The sequence below is a fragment of the Sciurus vulgaris genome (assembly GCF_902686455.1).
Source record: "Sciurus vulgaris genome assembly, chromosome: 6".
In the NCBI taxonomy this organism is placed as follows: domain Eukaryota; kingdom Metazoa; phylum Chordata; class Mammalia; order Rodentia; family Sciuridae; genus Sciurus; species Sciurus vulgaris.
The window spans coordinates 30,064,989-30,084,127 of record NC_136466.1 but is presented as its reverse complement, the minus strand read 5'-3'; the positions used below and the strand labels follow the sequence as shown (position 1 = coordinate 30,084,127).

The 19,139-nt window shown below is 33.6% G+C and overlaps 1 protein-coding gene across 11 annotated transcripts in view; it reads left to right on the top strand.

Moving 5' to 3' along the window:
- The window catches only part of RAPGEF6 (Rap guanine nucleotide exchange factor 6), a 209,443-nt gene that overhangs the window by 170,068 nt on the left and 20,236 nt on the right, over window positions 1–19,139 (top strand). For 9 of the 11 annotated variants that reach the window (XM_079144100.1, XM_079144102.1, XM_079144104.1 and 6 more), the window contains 4 exons: window positions 7,333–7,544; window positions 11,195–11,318; window positions 13,799–13,822; window positions 17,357–17,577. In XM_079144100.1, coding sequence (XP_079000226.1) covers window positions 7,333–7,544; window positions 11,195–11,318; window positions 13,799–13,822; window positions 17,357–17,577 — 581 coding nt within the window. The remainder of the gene's footprint in view (window positions 1–7,332; window positions 7,545–11,194; window positions 11,319–13,798; window positions 13,823–17,356; window positions 17,578–19,139) is intronic. The other 2 variants (XM_079144098.1, XM_079144097.1) reach the window with 1 other exon arrangement.

Here is a 19,139-nt window from a genome sequence, read left to right as displayed (position 1 = left end):
ATAAAAGTAGAGTCTTTTTCCAGGACTCTTTAATCATGAGCCTGCAATTGAACTAAACACTGCAGATGTATGGAATAGAGATTATCAAAGTAACATTTACAGTCAGCTGCACCTGTATTTGAATTCAGTTTCTCCCATGTAGTAGCAAGGTGTTTTTGGAAAACTTTAGACCAGTTTTCTCATCTATAAGATGCAGGAATTATACCACTTATCTTATACTTTTTAACACTAAAACAGAAGAGGGATGCCATTGATAAACATTTAGAAGGCTGGAAAGTCACTCTGTTTGTATAGGAAGTTATAGGCCCAGTTTAGAGTATCCCGTGAAGAAAATTGACAATGGAGAGAGTGGATGATCTCACTTTAAAAAGAGAATATAGAAAGAAAATGATAGAGGGCTAAAAAAAACATATCTTATTATCTTCTGTGAGCAACTAAGAAGAAACAGAGTCCAACCAGAGATGGAGAATCAGTACAAGCAGCACAGTTAATGATAGTGTAATTGAAGGCAAGGAATTTGAGAGGTGGAGCACAGTAGCCCCGAGAAGGGTATAGGAAAGTCCCAAGGTTTGGTTAAGATGCTTTGCTTTGTTAAGAGATTTGTTTTGTTACAAAGAACAGTTATATACAGTTTCCATGGTGTAGGTGAAGATAATTGCTTTGTAGTCTTATATTTAAATTCAAGTTTATCAAAGAATATAAAGAATTATTCTTTTCATTGGAGATGGGACAAGTGAATCATTTTGTTCTGACTGGGATTAAATAGCATTTTGTATTAAAAATAAATATTTACTTTGTGAAAAAAACATTACATAGAAAAAAAATCCCAAAGATACTTTAAAAAGTACACTGTGTAAAGTGGTTCTCTCCCACTTAATCTCCAGTTCACCCAAATTTCTCTCCTACCTTGGTTTATTTGGGGTTTTTTGTTTGTTTGGCTTTGGGTTTTGGCAGTTTTATGTTCCCTGGTATCTCAAGTAATTTTCTTACACTTAATTTCATGCTTTCAGAAATACCATTCCTGATTTTGAAAGTATTCCCTCTTTTTTTTTGTTTGATTGATTGATCATGGAGATTATTCCAAATTAGTACCTATGAAAATGCCTCGTGTTTTTTTAAATTTTCTTTTAGTTGTAGATGGACATAATACCTTTTTTTATTTATTTTTATGTGGTGCTGAGGATCAAACCCAGGGCCTCACCTGTGCTAGGTGAGCGCTCTACCGGTGAGCCACAACCCAGCTCGAGGTGCCTGTTTTTTAAGCAACTACAGAATATTCCTTTATGCATAAAAGCTATTTAAAACGATGTATGATGTTTGTATTTGCCATACAGAAGTGCTTTTTTTTTTTAATAGATTAGTCATTTTTTTCTCTTGGAGATTCTGCATTTTACGTTTGTTTAAGAACAAAGAACTGCCTTGGTTTGAATCCAGTGTTGGTACTTAATAAGTGAACTGAGTTTTCTTCTCTGTAAAATGGGGAATCATGGTAGTTCCTGTCTTATAGGGTTAATTCAGTGAATGAGTACATCAAAAGCTCTCAGAACCTTTATACTATTATAGTTTGATTTATATTACAGTTTTTATTAATCTTCAGTCCGTTTTGATATAAACAGTGAGGTAGGAAAATATCTTACTTTGTTCCAAATGGCTTCTCAGTTATCCAGGATCATTAATCTTTTCTCCTAAAATTTAATGAAATCCCATACATATTTTGGGTCTGTTTCTGGCACTGTGTTTCTTTCATTTATCTCTTCATTTCCTGTTTAAATTGCTAAAACCTTATAATAAGTTTTAAGAGCTGATAGTTAGTCAGACCCCTCATTGATCTTTTTTTACTTTCCTCTGGCTATTTCTGGTATGTAAGTTTCATATGAACTTCATTGTTCATTCATTTAGTTCTTTTAAAAAGTTTTGAGTGTTTTCATTGAGATTACATTAAATAGATAGATTGACTTAGCCAACTACTTCACATCTTATACCATTGCCCCTTTTCACCTAAGTACAATCAACTTCACTTGTTCTGATTTTCTTGTTTCTTTTCTGGAGTTTATAGCTTGTTTATATAAATCTTGAACATTTCTTTGTATGTTTAATACCTTTTAATGCCTTTTGGAATGGGATTCTTATATCCACTTTTTTGCGCCTGCCTAAGGATTCTAATTCTTATGTATATCAGTTTTGTACACCCTCAACTTACTGCATTCTAGTTCCTAATAATTTTCAGTTAAGTCTTTTGGGATTTTGAGTTATATAGTCTGATTTTCATACCAATAATAACTTGACCTCTTTCATTCCATTTATCTTTTTTTTTTAATCTTGACTGTTTCTATCTGCTGGTACTTTCACATTAAATAGTAATTGTAATTATGAGCCTCTATACATAATTTGTGGCTCTATAAGAATGGTTCCAAGCTGGGGTTGTAGCTCAGTGATGGAGCACTTAACTAGTATGTGTGAATCACTGGGTTTGATCCTCAGAACCACATGAAGATAAATAAATAAAATAAAGATATTTGTTCATCCACAACTAAAAATATCTTTATAAAAAGAATGGTTCCTACGTTTATTCATTGAACATAATGCAGACTCGGTTAAGAACTATACAATTGAATTCTCCTTTTACTGGTTTTCTAAATATTAGGAATAAATATTGAAATTAATTACATATCAGTATTGTAAATTATTTTAATAGTTTCCTGAAAATGAATTACCTTTCTAGTCTGGCATGAGCTCCATTTAAGCATGGTAAATTTTATAGTGTTGTATCTTTCTGATTAGTGTGGCTTTTTTGTGGATTTTAATATCAGTAATACCATGCTGACTTCATAAAATTTAAAAGTGTTCTTTCCTTATTTATGCTCTCTAACAATTTAAATCCCATTGGAGGTAATTACTTGATTGAAAGTTTGAAAGAACTCACATGTGAAACTCTCTGGGCCTGGTGTTCTTTAATAATCTCTCTAATCTTGGCCAGGAGCAATGGTGTATACCTGCAATCCCAGAAACTCAGGAGATTTAGGCAGGAGGATTGCAAGTTCAAGGCCAGCCTCAACAATTTAGTGAGGCTCTGTCTCAAAATAAAAAGAGCTGGGAATATAGCTCAGTGGTAAAAGGGCCCCAGTAATATTGCTCTCTTCCCCCAAAAAAAATCTATAATGGAAGGTATGAGTCTTTAAGTTTCAGTGTTTCCCAAAATAGAGGTCAGCACCCTCTTTTTGCAGGAGAAATAATTTCTTCTTTGTGGGCTATATAGTCCTAAAACTACTCCACTCTGCTATTGTATCATAAAAGTCCACTCATAAAAAGTAGGGTTAGGGATAAGGAGGGTGGTAAGAATGGAAGAAGGAAGGACTGTATAGAGGGAAAAGAGGGATGGGAGAGGTGGGGGGAAGGGAAAAAATAACAGAATGAATCAAACAACATTGCCCTATGTAAATTTTATGATTTTTAATTAAAAAAATGGAAAAAAAAGTAAGTAAACAAATGGTCACACGTATGTTCCATTAAAATATTACTTATTAAAACAGGCATTATACCTAATTTGGTCCACTGGTTATCATTTGGTGACCGTATATATCATCTGTCATATCTGAATTTTAAAAAATTAATTTGACCTTGGACCAGAAAATAAGGGTTTATGGGGTAGATTCATAGGGAGAAAAGAAACCAAAACTGGTAAGACTTAGTCAAGGTTGAAAAAACCTATGACTCCTATTAAAAATGACTGGTTGTGGGCTGGGACTGTGGCTCAGTGGCAGAGCACTTGCCTGCATGTGTGAGGCTCTGGGTTCCATCGTCAGCACCACATAAAAAATAAATAAACAAATAAAGGTATTGTGTCCATTAAAACAAAATGGTTGTAATGTGAAGATCACTCCAAATTAGATTATTCTGACTTCTTTATTTAAAGATCTTTAGTACTGAATGTGTCAAGATACATATCGTAGCACCTTCCACATTACTAGTGTGAGGGTTGGGATTGTATTCACCCAATCCCTGTTTTTGTTTTTTTGTTTTCCTAATATAGTATTGGGGCTGGGGTTGTAGCTCCGTAGTAGAGTGTTTGCCTAGCGTGCCTTGGGTTCAGTCGCCACCAAAAAGAAAAAAATCCTAATATACTGTTGTGTAAGTTACCATTGCTTAATTCATATTCATCAGTGGATGAATAAATAAAAACCATGCAAGTTCTTGAAATATTTTTCATTTTTATAATATCATTATATAATATTTGAGCATTAAAATCAACTTCTGATTCCATATAAATTTGATTTCATTCTTGTTATTAATGTTCCACTGTATTAAGATTCTTTTGATTACAAGTTACTGCACAATTACTACCTTAAGGGGAATAACAAAAGAACTGAGAGACAGATGGATCCAGGGATCAACTATGTTCTTAGGATTTTCTCTCTTTGTGAATTGTGCTCTGATTCTATTTGCTTTCTTGATTGTCTATTTAGAGGAGTACTAGAGGATGGACACAGCAAAAGATTTCAGGCTTATGTGGTCAACAAGCCCTTTGAAAAATGAGCACTATTGACTCTCTCTACTTCAGTATATATGGTCCTAGATAAGAACACTTGTGTCATATACTTATTCTTATACCAATTGTGTCAGCATAGTTGGTACAAGACCAGTTTGGATAATATGATCATCCTGTGACAAGGGGTAGGAAGCAAGATAGAGGAGAAGATTCCAGTGATAGCCTCACTGGAATCACATGGAGTCAGGAATCATTTATCCAACATATATTTTTGAGGCACCCCATTCCTTGTAGATTTCACTTAATTAAAAAATAAAATGGGAAGTTTGCTTTTAATAAAGTTAACTTGATATAGAATTAGGTACTCTGTGTGTTCTTATAATTTCACATGTATCTACAGTTATTTTTCCTAGTCTTATTTCTTAGGTGTGTATATTTAACTCCCATGAGCCACCAAGCCTTTGTTTTAAACAGTCTCAGACTGCTTATTTAATCTTTTTATTTCTCCAGTCATGTCTTAGTTGCAGTTTGTTTTCTGGTGATGCTGAGCTTATTCAAAGTCTTTTTGTTGCAATTGAACATGACTGGCAGTTGGCTATAAAAGTCTTATCTCATGCATTATTTCTTAGGGACTTTATAAACAGTGGCTCTTCTAATATTTTGTGTGACTATTTTAAGTTCCTAAGATTTGCTTTAATTTTTCTTCTCTCCTGCATCCCCAGATTCTTCCCATTTCTCTGAAGTTATTTACATACATGGTTCTATAAGACCCTAGTACCTGTTCGATTTATAGATTCAAATATTCCTTTGTTTCAGAAATTTTCCTGAAATTACGCCTCTGAATTTTTTCTTCTATTCAATTTTTTCCTCTTCTTCAGAAATACCAATTATATAAATTTTATACATCCTTTGTTTTACATATTCATCATTTTCTTTTAAGTCCCTTTCAACTCTGTCCATGTCCATTGGTTGCTTTTGTTAATCCTTTTGTCCATGTCATTTGCGCAGTGGTTCACTAATGTCTCTGTCTCTTAAAGATTCCATTGCAGCCTTCAATTCCATATATTATTTTTTCTTCCATGTCTTTCATGAACTTTACTAGTCAGTTTTTTTATCAGCTTCTCTTATATTTTCCCTAAGCTCTGGTATCATCGCATTAAGCTCTTTATTAGTTTAATTGGAATCATGACACATCATTGGTTATTTCCAGTTTTTGATTGTTTACGTTTTTCTGCTTTATGCTTTTTTTTTTTTTCCTTGTGACTATTTGTTATAGATGCTGTGTTCATTCCTTCCTTTTGAATGACAATAGTTTTTCCGGTGCTGTTTTTACAAGAGGTTCATGTAAGAGAGAAACCAGGACAGAATTTCCAGCTACCAGGAGTTGACCCTGTATCTGAATTGTTTTGCCCTTTATTTTCTCACAGCAAAGGACGATTGGAAGTTTTAGGGTTGCTTACAACTCAAGAGTTTCTCTCTTCTGTTAAAGAGCTTCCTACCAAAGTGTATCACTGTGTGCATTGCTTTGATCTTATTTCCCTGACACTGCATGGTAAAGAAGAATGTCCAGTCCTGCCTAACTAACCCCATCAGCCTGTGAACTATTGTATTGTTCCAAATAAAGAATTGTTGTTTTTGACCTCAGGAGGAGTTACCTGTTACGGAGAACTGCTTTGGCAGCTTTCTCTCTTCTTGCAGTACTTGGGATTGAGCCCAGGTGCACTTTACTACTGAGCTACATCCCCAGCGCTTTTTATTTTGAGACAGGATCTTGCTAAGTTGCCAGACTGGCCTTGAACTTGAGCTCTTCCTGCCTCAGCCTCCTGAGTTGCTGGGCTTATATAGAAGCGTGTCACCACACCTGGCTTGCCAGCTTTCATTTTGCCTTTAGCTACAGACATCATTTTCAGCATCTTTACATATACTTGATTGACCTTGCCTGTTTTTTGGCAACCATTCTTATGAGTTCAGGAGTTAAATATCTCTTAGTTTCCTTGGAGATAAAATTTGCATTTCAGTTATTCAGAACAGTTGTTTGGGGGTAACTTCTAAGAAATAAAATAACAAAGAGGTCTTCACTCTACACCTTAAATCAGAAATCAAGAGAACATTTTAATTGTGGTTTGGGTAAAAGTCAAGTGACAGATAAACAAGGATTAACTGATAAGAAAATTGAGGCATATAACATATATATCCATACCTACATATACATACTGTTCATTTGATAACCATGTGGTAGTAGTATAGAGGTAAAGGAATAGGGAAGAGTTGCAACCTAGTGAGCATGAGGATCTTCAAGTTAGGGAATATCTGAACTTCTTTAAAGTCCTAAGGAAAGGAAACATTGAATATTTAAGAGGCTTAGTGGACAAGATTAGAACCTACAGGTATGGAAATTTTGAAATTAGGGACCATAAATGAACAAAATCCCAGAGAAAAAAACGCTACCTCAGTTGTTGAACAGTTGTTCCAAGCATTTCTTCAATCACTCTCAAATATGTAGTTTCTGTAAAGTTACTTCTGTGTAAAATGAACAATATTGTGATGCTCAAAGTTTTATTAATTGTTTTATGGAATTATTACAGTTACCACTTGCATGCAAACTACACTTCTATGTGTATACATCTATAAGCCTGCAAAATAATTCCTCCAAGAGACAGTCTCCGTGTTTTAAGATAAAGGAGTCCATTTTATTTTTTAAGTAGTTCTTTTCGATAGTGTATTAAAATAGGTTCCTTCTCTTTTTAGCAGTATCAAAAAAAAAACTTGGTATATACACTTTTCTGACCTGAGTCTACCCTCTTCCCCAAGTTCTTTTTTAATGTTTTTATTCTGATCTTTGGCAGTGGCTTGAACCTCGCACCTGTAGCACGACTCAGAGGTACTTGGGAAAAGTTACCAAGCAAATATGAGAAACATCTTCAAGATCTACAAGACCTTTTTGATCCATCTAGAAACATGGCAAAATATAGAAATATTCTTAGTAGTCAAAGTATGCAGCCTCCAATTATTCCACTGTTCCCTGTTGTCAAGAAAGACATGACATTTCTACATGAAGGTATTTATAAAAGTTATTTGAAAATCAGCATGCTTTAGCTTCAACTGATTCTATAGTATTGATTTATTATATATTCCAACTTAATGATTGTAAGTTACCAAAGCTTTACACAGTTAAATGCAGTAAATTTTAGGCATTTAAAATCAACATTGTTAAGAACAACAAACTGAAATTTTTACTACATGCATTCAAAATGTAAACCTGATACACTAAGATGAAACTCTTTGATCATTAATTTTTTTTGTTCAGTAATATTTTTCCTTCCAACATTTTTTAAAATTTAAGTCATCCTCCTGAGTCTCCCAAGTAGCTGGAATTACTGGTGTGCACCACCATGCCTGGCTAGTTTGTCCCTTTTGTTTTATATTTTTGTAAGAATTTTTTATGCATCCTGAGTATGATATGACTTGCCTTTGCTTTTGATGAACCAAGTTTTTCATTTCAAAAGCCTGATTTATTGATCCTTTATTATATATAGCTTATTTACAGTCCATCTACATCAATTTTTACATGGTAATAGTATTTTTTCTACTTGGTTAACTTGATAACTATTCACTATCTTGTTATTTTTCTAGTGTTAAGCTAAGTGTTGTATCTTATATATTTGTTAACATTAATTAGTCTTTAGTACTATTTCTTGCATGTCAGACAACACAATAAACATAAACCATTTAAATTTCATTTACTCAACTTCCAGTGTTAGGCAGTTGTTACCATGCCTTTAAATCCCACAATATAATAAAGTCAGTATTTAACCTCATCTGTCTACTTATGTTGTTCGTTTTTATTTCAAAGTTTACATATGCTTAGGTGTTCTTTTTTTTGTTTAGGTACATTTTGTTTGGTTGGTTGGTTTCTGTTTGTGTTTGACCTGTCGCAAACTGTTTAGCATTCCCTTAGGTGCAAATTGTGTGTGATGGAAATCTTTCAGATTTTGTTTATCTAAAAATGCTATTTATCTAAAATTTTCAGAACTGTATCTTTGGCAGCTGCCACCTTTCACTATTTTAAAATAGCATTTCATTGTCTTTTGGCTTATATTTTTTAATGTTGCGAAGTCAACTGTCAGTCTTATTTTGATGTTCTTTTAATTGTTGTCTGCATTTATTTGATAACAATTATGATTTTTGTTTTCTCTTTATTTCTTGTTTTTCTCTAATTTTGCTGATGTGATTAGGTGTGGAGTTGTCTTTTTAATTCTCATTGATGTTTATAGGACATCTTTAAATATATGGTTTCATATTTTTCCTCAGTTTTAGAAAAATTCTCAGTAACTGTCTTCAAGTGTTTTATTTACCCTTTTCTAGCCTTTCCATTAGAAATTCTGATTTTACCTCTTTTAAACCTGATCTCTGTTCCCCTATTGTCTTACATTCTTTTATCATTTTTTTTTAAATCTCACCAGGCTACATTCTACATGTTTTCCATTTGGGTTAGGATTTCCAACTGTTTTCCAGTTGGTTCTCTATTCAACTGTGTCTAATCTGCTGTTTAATCCATCACAAAATTCCTAATTCCAGATTTTAGGTGTTTGGTTTGCTTTTATTCTAGTTTTGCAATTTCTCTTATTATTTTTTTAGTTTTGTATTTGCCACAGTTCTTGATTTTTCGATTTTTTTTTATTTTTTATTTTAATTCGTTCTATTTAGTTATACATGACAGCAGATTGCATTTTCAATTCATTGTACACAAATGGAGTACAGCTTTCCATTTCCCTGATTGTACAGGATGTAGAGTCACACCATTTGTGCAATCACACATGTACATGGGTTTGTTGTTTGTGTTTTTTTTTGGTTTTTTTTTTTGTTTTTTTTTTTTTTTTTCTTTGAGTATATTTAACAGTTATTTTAAAGTTTATCTCTAATAGCTCCATCATCTGGATCCCCTGTAGGGTCTTTTTTTTCTGTTTGGTATTTTTTCTTCTTCTTCTTTCACATTTCAGTCATGTTATTTTTTCTCCTCGTGTACCTTGTGCTTTTGTTTGTTTTTTTGCTTTTTGTTTTGTTTGGTGTTTTGTTTTGCTTTTTGAAAGAATATGGATATTGAATACTTTAAAATCCCCCAAAATCTGAGGGATTTGAACAATATTCCATTCCTTCAAAGAGGATTAAGCTTGCACAGCTAAATTCATTTTATCCATTTTCAGATTTTGAAATAATTCAACACCAGTCTTTTATTCCAGTCTGCATTAGGTTCATCCTTCATCCCAGGATATAGGACTCCTTCTGAATCCTAACCCAAAACACTGGAGGTTTTATTGGACTTTAAGTATCTTCTTTCTTATCTCAAAAAGCAGGGTGACTCTACCCAGTGTTTTTTTTATTTTTGGTTATTGTTGTTTATTTGTCTGTTATTCTTCTCATCATCCCCCTCTTCTGAAATCAGCAAGTACATATAGGGACAAAGCACTGGCAAATGCCATACCTGCCCCTCTGCATTCTCCTCTCAGATCTTCACTGTCTTCTTAACATTCAGGTGTTTTTATATTTGTCCAACTTTCTAATAGTTCTCAATAGAATGGTTGTCCTAAACTGCCTCCCCTTTTATCATCCCTCATTTTTTCATTTAAAAAAAAAAGTCTTAGGCTTCCAACATCCTTTTTTGGACATGTTCCCTCAAAGCATATTTATATAACTTGAGAATTTTTGATGATTATTTGGTTACCAACTCATGTCAAGACCCTGAAAATTCATCTTTTTAATGGATAGGTGCTCTTTACTGTGAGTACTGTGTGTTCCACACCTATATATTCACACAGCGGCACCTCGGGGATTTCCATGGGAGAAAAATGGGGTTACACTGTTAAAGACAGATGAAAAAAAAAAAAAAAAAACACTGCTTTGAGCATACAAATTACCCTTCGAACATTGTTTTTGCCTCTCAGTGCAGCCTGCGTAAGACTATAAATGGGCTATATCTCATCTCATAACAATCTCTTCAGAGAAAAGTAGACCATTTTTAAAATTGGATACATTTTTCCTCAGAGAATTATTAAGAAAAACAAAAATAATGAAAATTATGGACAGGAAAATGTAAGTTAATGATTAAAGTCATGATTATAAATTCAGGTCTGGGAAAGGAAAGTTAGATGCCAGACTGAAAAGTGTATACCCCTATGAGGCAGCCATCTCTTTGTTTAAGTATTGCCACTTGGGAAAACAAACCCAACATCATGTAATCTCCCATCTCACATACCTTTGGGATGTCTTCTTAAAGGATTATAATTCATTAAACAATTTTCCAAAGCATTGTAAACCAAAGAAAACTTGTAGGCTGAGTTAATTAAGCCCAGAGATAACCTTGCACACTCTGACTAAAGCCTAAGTGTTCAAGCTATGTCCTTGATGTCTAAAAGAGCAAATGGGCTACATAGCTGGAGATACAGATTTGAATGACTGCACATTTTATGGGTGTGCCAGGGGACAGTTCATCATCTTTTTAATATGCATAATCATTATTTCCATATGGAACACAGTCCCTCCCAGTATACATTCCATGGAATCAGGATTGAGCCATACATGAGTATCAGTTCTAAAAAAAAAAGTTTTGATAAAGAAGGCTTTTGTTTGTACTTTCCAAGAATAACAGCTTGACTTCTGCTACTTAGACATCTTAATTTTGAAAGTTAAAAAATTACTTTTATTCTATAGGAAATGACTCCAAAGTAGATGGTTTAGTAAACTTTGAGAAGCTAAGAATGATTGCTAAGGAAATCCGTCAAGTTGTTCGAATGACTTCTGCTAACATGGACCCAGCTATGATGTTCCGACAGAGGTATGACAAAGAAATGTTAAGAGTTACAGAGTGGTGTCAAGAGTGATAATAATAATCCTCATAATATGTATTATTTCTTTTGCACTGCACTAAGTGCTTTTTACGAATGCCAATCTCAAGTAATTGTTTATCACAGTAACCCTAACAGGTAGGTGGTATTAGCCTTCCTTTCACATCTGAGGAATGTAAAGCTCAAAGCAGTTTATGTTATTTGCTAAGATTTGAACCCTAGTTTCTGTATGTCTTTTTTGAATATATGGGTAGCTCTGTTTGTTGTAATTTTTTTAAATATCAGCAAACACATTGTCAGTTCTCACTGAAATTATCATACAGGATGAATGGTTTCAAACCTCATTTATATTAGTTTAAATGTATTAGTTTGCCTTGTCTTTTTTTTTTTTACTGAATATTTTTTAAAGTTATAGTCCTAATTTGTACTTCATTTTTTAAAAACAGTTCCATTTGTTCCCGTTATAATGCTGTTTATTTGCATGTACATTCTTTAACAGAATTCAGAAAGTGCAAATTTAATTATTCTCCATCTTCATTAAAAATGGAAAGTATTTGTATTCTTTACTAATCTGATCTTCTGTGAATGCATTTTAAATTCATTTTTAATGTAATAACAAAGGCTTCTTCAAATTGCTGTGTAGTTTATAGAAAGTGTTTTGTTAAGCTGCTCCTAGTAGTTTTTATCATTTTCAGGATATAAGTACACATTGCAGTTGTAATTTTTGGTCTAATTTTATTTTCTTTGAATAGAGCATTAAAAATGGAATAATTTACAGAAGCCAGTGTAATTCCTGTGGTTTAAAAAATATATACTCTGCTAAGGAAACAAAAATTTTAAAAACCAGAGTTGAAAAGCCAGCGCCATGGTGCACACCTACAATCCTAGCTAATTGGGAGGCTGAGGCAGGAGGATTGCAAGTTCAAGGCCAGCCTGAGCAACTCAACAAGACCCTATCTCAAAATAAAAAAAATAATAATTTAAAAGCTGTAGGTTAGGGGTAGAGTTCCCTAGGTTCAGTCCCCAAAAGAAAAAAGGGGGAGAGGGGAACAGAGTAAAGAGGTTTTTTGTAACCAAACAGAACCAGTGTGTATCAGGATTGGTTTTTTTTTTGCTTATTTACATCACTCTTCAGGAATCTGTTTTTGTAAGTAGTTGATCTTATGGTTGCTCTAATTTAGAGATCCTCAAGGTGTGGAGGAAGGAGTGTGCCTAATCTCCTCTTCCCAATTTCCCTCCCTTTTCTGCCACTTGAGATCACTACATATAATAAGAGATGTCATTGCTCAACAGTGTGGTGGCAGAAAACATTAAGAATCAGGAACCAGAGCAAACCGGGAGGAGGGCTTGTTCATTCATTTGTTTTGTTTTTGTTTTTGTTGCATGTTCTTGTACAGTGGTCTTGACACACTCCCTGTTGTCTTATATGGAACTCCATTTACTCATGTATGTTACCACTCTAGTCCCTGAAGACATAATGAATTTGTGAGGTTGCCAGACCAGTTAATATAAGATAATATAAGTACCAGCTATGCCTCAGAAATGGGCAAAAGGGAAAAAACTGATGTGAAAATTAATAAACCTGACTATTTTCTTGGGAATAGTCTGGGTTAAATAGAATAAGAAATGGAAAATATCACTTAAACATTGAATTTTTCCTGAATCAGTGTTATTTGTCCACCAGTTCTAAAATGTAACATCTTTCTTTAAGCAAACAATTGTCCATTTGGTGTTGTATAATTTTCTAGTATGGGCAAAGTAACCCCTTTTATTTTTACAGTGGTTCAGTTTACTAACTATTTTCACTATCTTTATTAAACAATAGCATAAAGATATACAGTATTGTAAGATTTCACTGATACAGTTTTACTTATATTTTAAATTGGATTTGTTGTCCAACTATTCTTTACAATTTCTTGTAAAATATTTCATCAGAGAAATTTCTGCACTTAGAAAATAAATTGTGTATTTTATATTCTTTGTAGGTTCATCCTATCACTTAAATGAATAGCTTAAAAATATTTTCAAAATCATGTCCACAAATTTTGTACTTTTTTCCCCTGAAAGATTTTTCCCTAAAACTTTTTAACTCAAAAAATTTATAGTAAATGTTTTTATTTAAGCTTCTTTAAACTGCTACATGAATTTAGCAAGACCCTCAGCAACTTAGTAAGGCTCTGTCTCAAAATAAAAAATAAAAAGGACTAAGATTGTAACTCAGTGACAAAGCACCCTAAAGAGCTTTTAAAAAACATGTCATCATGTTTCTTTTGACCTTCTGGACATATCATAAACCATCTTAACCCCTTGCATTCCATGAAAGTCATTTTGCTGTTAAGCTACAGTTTTTTCCTGGTAAAATATTTCTGTTCTGCCCTGTCTACATAGTTTTTCTGACTTTCAACTGTTGTCTGTTTCTGTGCTTTCCTGTTCAAACACATGCTTCAATGTTTGTGGCTCTTGCTTACAGGAAGAAGAGGTGGCGGAGTCTGGGGTAAGTGTAGACATGAACACAACTGGAATGAAGGTTGTGTAACTCTTAACATATAATGCATCCCATTCATTAATGCACGCATATAAAAGAGCATGTGTTCTATTAACTCTGTCAAACTACATTCCTGACAAATGCCTTTGCTAACAAGGTGAAAGTAGTAGTAGAACTTTAGTTTTTTGGTTTTTGTTTTTTGTATTTTTATTCATTTATTTATTTTACTTTTCCATTATTGATGTTCTAAAAGCCCTTTTTAGTTTTTTTAATTTAGCAGGATCTGTTAGATGACAATGAAGACGAGGATGGTAATGAATATTTGTTGTATATTTCCTGTGTGCCATACACTATTCTAAATATTCTAAATGAATTAGATGTTTAATTCTCATATCACCCTTAGAGTAGATATGTAATCCCCATGATACAGATGGAGAAGATTGAATTGCCCAGTCTTACAGCTCATTGATGGTGGATCCAAATCTAGGCAGTCTGATCAAGAGTTCACACCACATTTTTTTCTTCAAATACCACGGGTTTTTTCATAAAAGCAAACATACTGTTTCAGTGGTATAAAATGAATGAGAAGTCTGTTTGTAAAGGTTGCATTTTCCATCAGTTTTCAAAAAAGAGGTAGCTTTTATCCAGGCTATACTGTGAAATAAAACTGGAAGATGATTTTAATTCTTCCAAACCACTTATGCCTGAGACTTCCAGCACTGATTGAAAATTATTTTAAATTTCTACCATCTTTGCTTAAAGACTTCCTTAATTCTCTGTAAAACTGTTAGAATTTAAAAAACCACCTCTTTTTTTAAAATCAGGTCTTTGCTTCTACATAGGTAGACATCCCTTTAGAATCATAGATTGTTAAATTTTTATATATCATGTACCTAGTCCTTTAATTTTTAGATGAAAAGTGAGATAACTTTTATGCATGAAGGAATTAAAATAATTTTCTTAAGATTAATGAACCATGAAGTTAGATCTTTTATTACACGTAAGAAGAATTTTTTTGTGAGCCACATTCTTGAGTCTTGTCTTATTTGTGGTGTTGTTTTCTGTTAAAGCTTGGCAAATTTGACTTTCCTTGTACTTTCTTCCTTCCTTCTCTTTGCGTTTCTTGTGTATTTCTTACGTCTTGGTCTCCAGGCTCTTCTAACCTGGTATTAATATTTTAAAGGATAATACTTGGACAATATTATCATCATAATGGTTTTCTAAGGTGATTTATTCAGCTTTAGGGTTTACGTTGTATGATAGTTGATGCTTACACATAGATATTTTCATTTTACATCAGTATTTTCTGTTTTGGAAATAGTATAGAAGACACTGTCATTTATTGAAATGTTTTCTTTTTAGAATTTTGTAATCTATACTGCCAGGCATGGTAGCACACTCCTGTAATCCCAACTACTTGGGAGGTTGAGGCACAAGAATCACAAGTTTGAGGACAGCCTGGGCAACTGGGCAACCCTATCTTAAAATAAAGCAGTTTTTAAAAGGATGGAGAATTTGGCTCAGTGGTAGAGTGCTTGCCTAGCATGTTCAAGGCCCTTGGTTTAATCCCCAGTACCACAAAAGAATAAAAATTTTTATCTACCCTAGATTGTTAACACAAATCTTTCTTTTTTATTTTGAATATCAACTAAGATAAAATTATTAAGTATTAGTATTAAAATTTCTTACTAAATTTTAGGACTTAATTTTACTTCATTTCTTTGAATCCAAAATAGCATCAGTTGACTACACTATTATTTTATGCAACCCAAGAAAATCATTGCAATGGTCAAGTGTGGTGGCACATTCCTATCATCCCAACCACTCAGGAGGCTGAGGCAGGAGAATTGCAAGTTCAAGACCACCCTGGACAACTTAAGACCCTGTTTCAAAATAAAAAGGGCTGGGGATATAGCTCAGTGGTCAAGTTCAGTCCCCCTGTGCTGCCACCACCCCCTTACCTCCAGATCACTACTTTTATCCTGTTACCAAATTTTTAATTTGTGCTATTGAAAGAGCTCTCATAAGTCTGTGAACTTAGGTTCGAATTTATCATACTAACCTTATTGTGTATATCTAAAAAGGAAAACATAAACTGTAAATGATCTTTATAAAATTTCTTCATATTCAGAATGTGAATCTTCTGAAGCATTTTTAGAGTCATTAGTTTCTGGGTTTTCTTCAGTGCACAGAGACTCAAATGCACACTATCTTGTCTTTTGTGCTATCCAGTGTATTGATAATCCACTATTTTTAAAATAAGCCATAATAAAAAGCTTCTGATATTGGGTTCTTAGGCTGGCTTTGCAAGTAATTAGAGCTAGCCACCTTTGAGGAATGTTATTGAAATTGTCAAATTCACTTTCCTTATAATCATTTGCTCCCTGGAAGCTGAAAGGGTAATTCAGTCACATCAGTGGTTTTTCTTCCAAATCATTCTGCAAGTTTTAAGGCTTTTTTTTTTTTTTTTTAAGTTTCTGCATGTGTAAGTAGTGATGACCACATCACAGTTTCCAACTAACCAATAGCAGTTGAAAAGTTATCATTAAATCTTAACATACCCCCATTTCAGAGATCTTAAGATGTGATTTTTTTTAAAAAATACCATAACACTTTTTCAGCTGTTTTACCAAATTAAAGTATGTGAGCACTAACGAACAAATTGTTGTATGGTTGTGGTCTATGTATTTAGAATACTTTGATGTAAATGAGGCAAATTTAGAAAAACATATGGATATTCTTATTTTAGAGTGGCAACTGCTTTCAAATAAAAATCATTCAAGAACCTTGTGTTTGCTAACCTTGACAAACCACAGAGGTAGGTGAAACTGTAGGTTATTTGAATTGTGGTTGTTTTTATTCAACTTGCAGTTCCATCATATTTAGAGGCATTACAAAAGTTAATCTCAGATTCCCCATTTCTTACACTCCATATATTGCCTAACCTTAATATAGTGGAGTAATTTATTTTTACATTTCTGATCTCTAACTATTCTGAATTGAATAAAAATGCTGTTATTTTCAACTAATATCTTACTTGTAAAATTGGACAGCACGCTCAGAGTAATCCTGCTACAAACAGGAATGATGATTGCAGTAGTGTGTCCAAAGTAACACAGATGAACAAAACTGCTCTAGAAACTTCCTTATTCTAGAACCTTGATGTAGAGATCTGACACAGGATGGTCTTGTCTTGCCAGACTCTTGCCAAATCTCCAGAGTGTGGATGGCTTCTAGGGCCAGAGGAATGCTTTTTCTTGTCACGGGTTGTACCGTGGTTTCAGAGGCACAAACACAGATCTGATAGAATATATTGCTTAGGGAAGAGTTGGTATCTTATTCTTTTGAAATTTGCATTTTACCAAATATTGTTCTTTATTCAGAATATTGCCCTATGTGCCAAATTACTTTGCATTAATGCTCTTCATCTTTTAACTCATTTACATCAGCATGCAATAGCATTAACAGAGCAAAATCTTTTCATTCTTCTGTACTTAATTCTCATATTTACAACCCCTTATTTTGATTTCTGTCTTCTTACAGGTCACTCAGTCAAGGCAGCACAAATTCAAACATGCTAGATATTCAGGGAGGTGCTCACAAAAAAAGGGCACGCCGCAGCTCACTGCTTAATGCCAAGAAGCTGTATGAGGATGCCCAAATGGCAAGGAAAGTGAAGCAGTATCTCTCTAGTCTGGATGTAGAGACAGATGAGGAGAAGTTCCAGATGATGTCACTGCAGTGGGAGCCTGCATATGGTACCTGTGAGTACACATTTTCATTCATGTGACGCTACAGAGGACAACAAAATAGTTTTCTAGAATTATGCTGAAGTCCCAGGAAAATTAACTTTGTACTGGCATACCCTAAACATGTAATTCTACTAATCAGATCCTGAATCTTATTCATCCCTGATATGCAAGAAAGAGAGGGATAAATAGTTCTTTAAGAAGCTTATAAAGCAAGGCACTATGGCAAACACCTGTAATCCTGTAATCCCAGCAATTCAGGAACTGAGGCAAAGGGATTACACATTCAAGGCCAGCCTTAGCAACTTATTTTGATACCCTGTCTCAAAATTGTTTTAAAAAGAAGATGGGGGCTGGGGATATAGCTCAGTTAGTAGCACAAGGCCCTGGGTTCAATCCTCAGCACCGCAAAAAAAAAAAAAAAAAAAAAAGGTGGAGGGAATGAAGATGTAGCTCAGTGGTTAAGTGCTCCTGAGTTAAATCCATAGTACCAGAAAGAAGAAGAAGCAGCTTTATAAAGACATCTTGTAAAACTTGGAACCTTATAGAGTCTCTTTGAGAAGAATTCGCATTGAGCTTAAAATGAAGAGTGAAATAAGTGAAATTTTTACTTTTTTATTTAATGGATAATATAATTTACCAATTAGAAAATACAAGAAATCTAATTCAAACATTAAAGATAATAGGTGTTTTAAAGGAGGTGTCAGGTAAAACAAGAAAAAGGGCATATTCTGATAATATCTAGAAAGTACAGTGAAAAAAGAAATTCTGTCCTAAGTATTGAACACCCCCTTTCTGCCACCCAGGCTGTCATGCTTGATAGGTGCTCTACCACAGAGCCACACTCCAGCCCTATGCTTTTTTTTGTTTGTTTGTTTGTTTTTTATTATAATTATACATAGTATTTGGGTTTCTTTTGACAAAATTATATATACAAGGAATTTGATTTCCATCCCCACCTCTGCTGACCTTTTAAAAATTAAGTATAAACAACAAAACACTTCTCTGGTCAAGGAAATCATGATTTGTAAGAACAGAATTCAAAAATGGTGAAATAAACTTCATTGTAACCAAAGTAAAAAATTATGTTAAATTGTTATGCCCATAAATATTACAATAGAATTCTAAGTTTTCTATTGGCAGAGGGGAAATGATAGTCACCATGGGCAGATCCTAAGATTGGTAAATAGGATGGTATAGTAGTAGGAAAAGTATTTTAGCAGAGTAAAATAAGAAAATGGATGTTGGACCAACTACTGATATTTTAAAATTCATATATGGCAATGAATTTTAAAATCCAGAGTAAGGAGCCATTCAGGTAAATACTGTCATCCAAGAAGAATATCTTGAACACTTCTAAGAAAAGGAATGGAGTGGAGTGTGATGGAAAGAACACCTACACTTAAGGAGAGAGGCAGTATTTGAGTCTCATTTATTACCATTTGAGCAAGGTTATCTTTATCCCAGGACTGTTTTCTCAAATGTAAAACTTTGGCAAGTGTTGAGTACATTTTATCTTTTGTGATTCTTTCTATATCAAACCTATTAATTTTGAAGAAAAAAAATAACAAAAACTA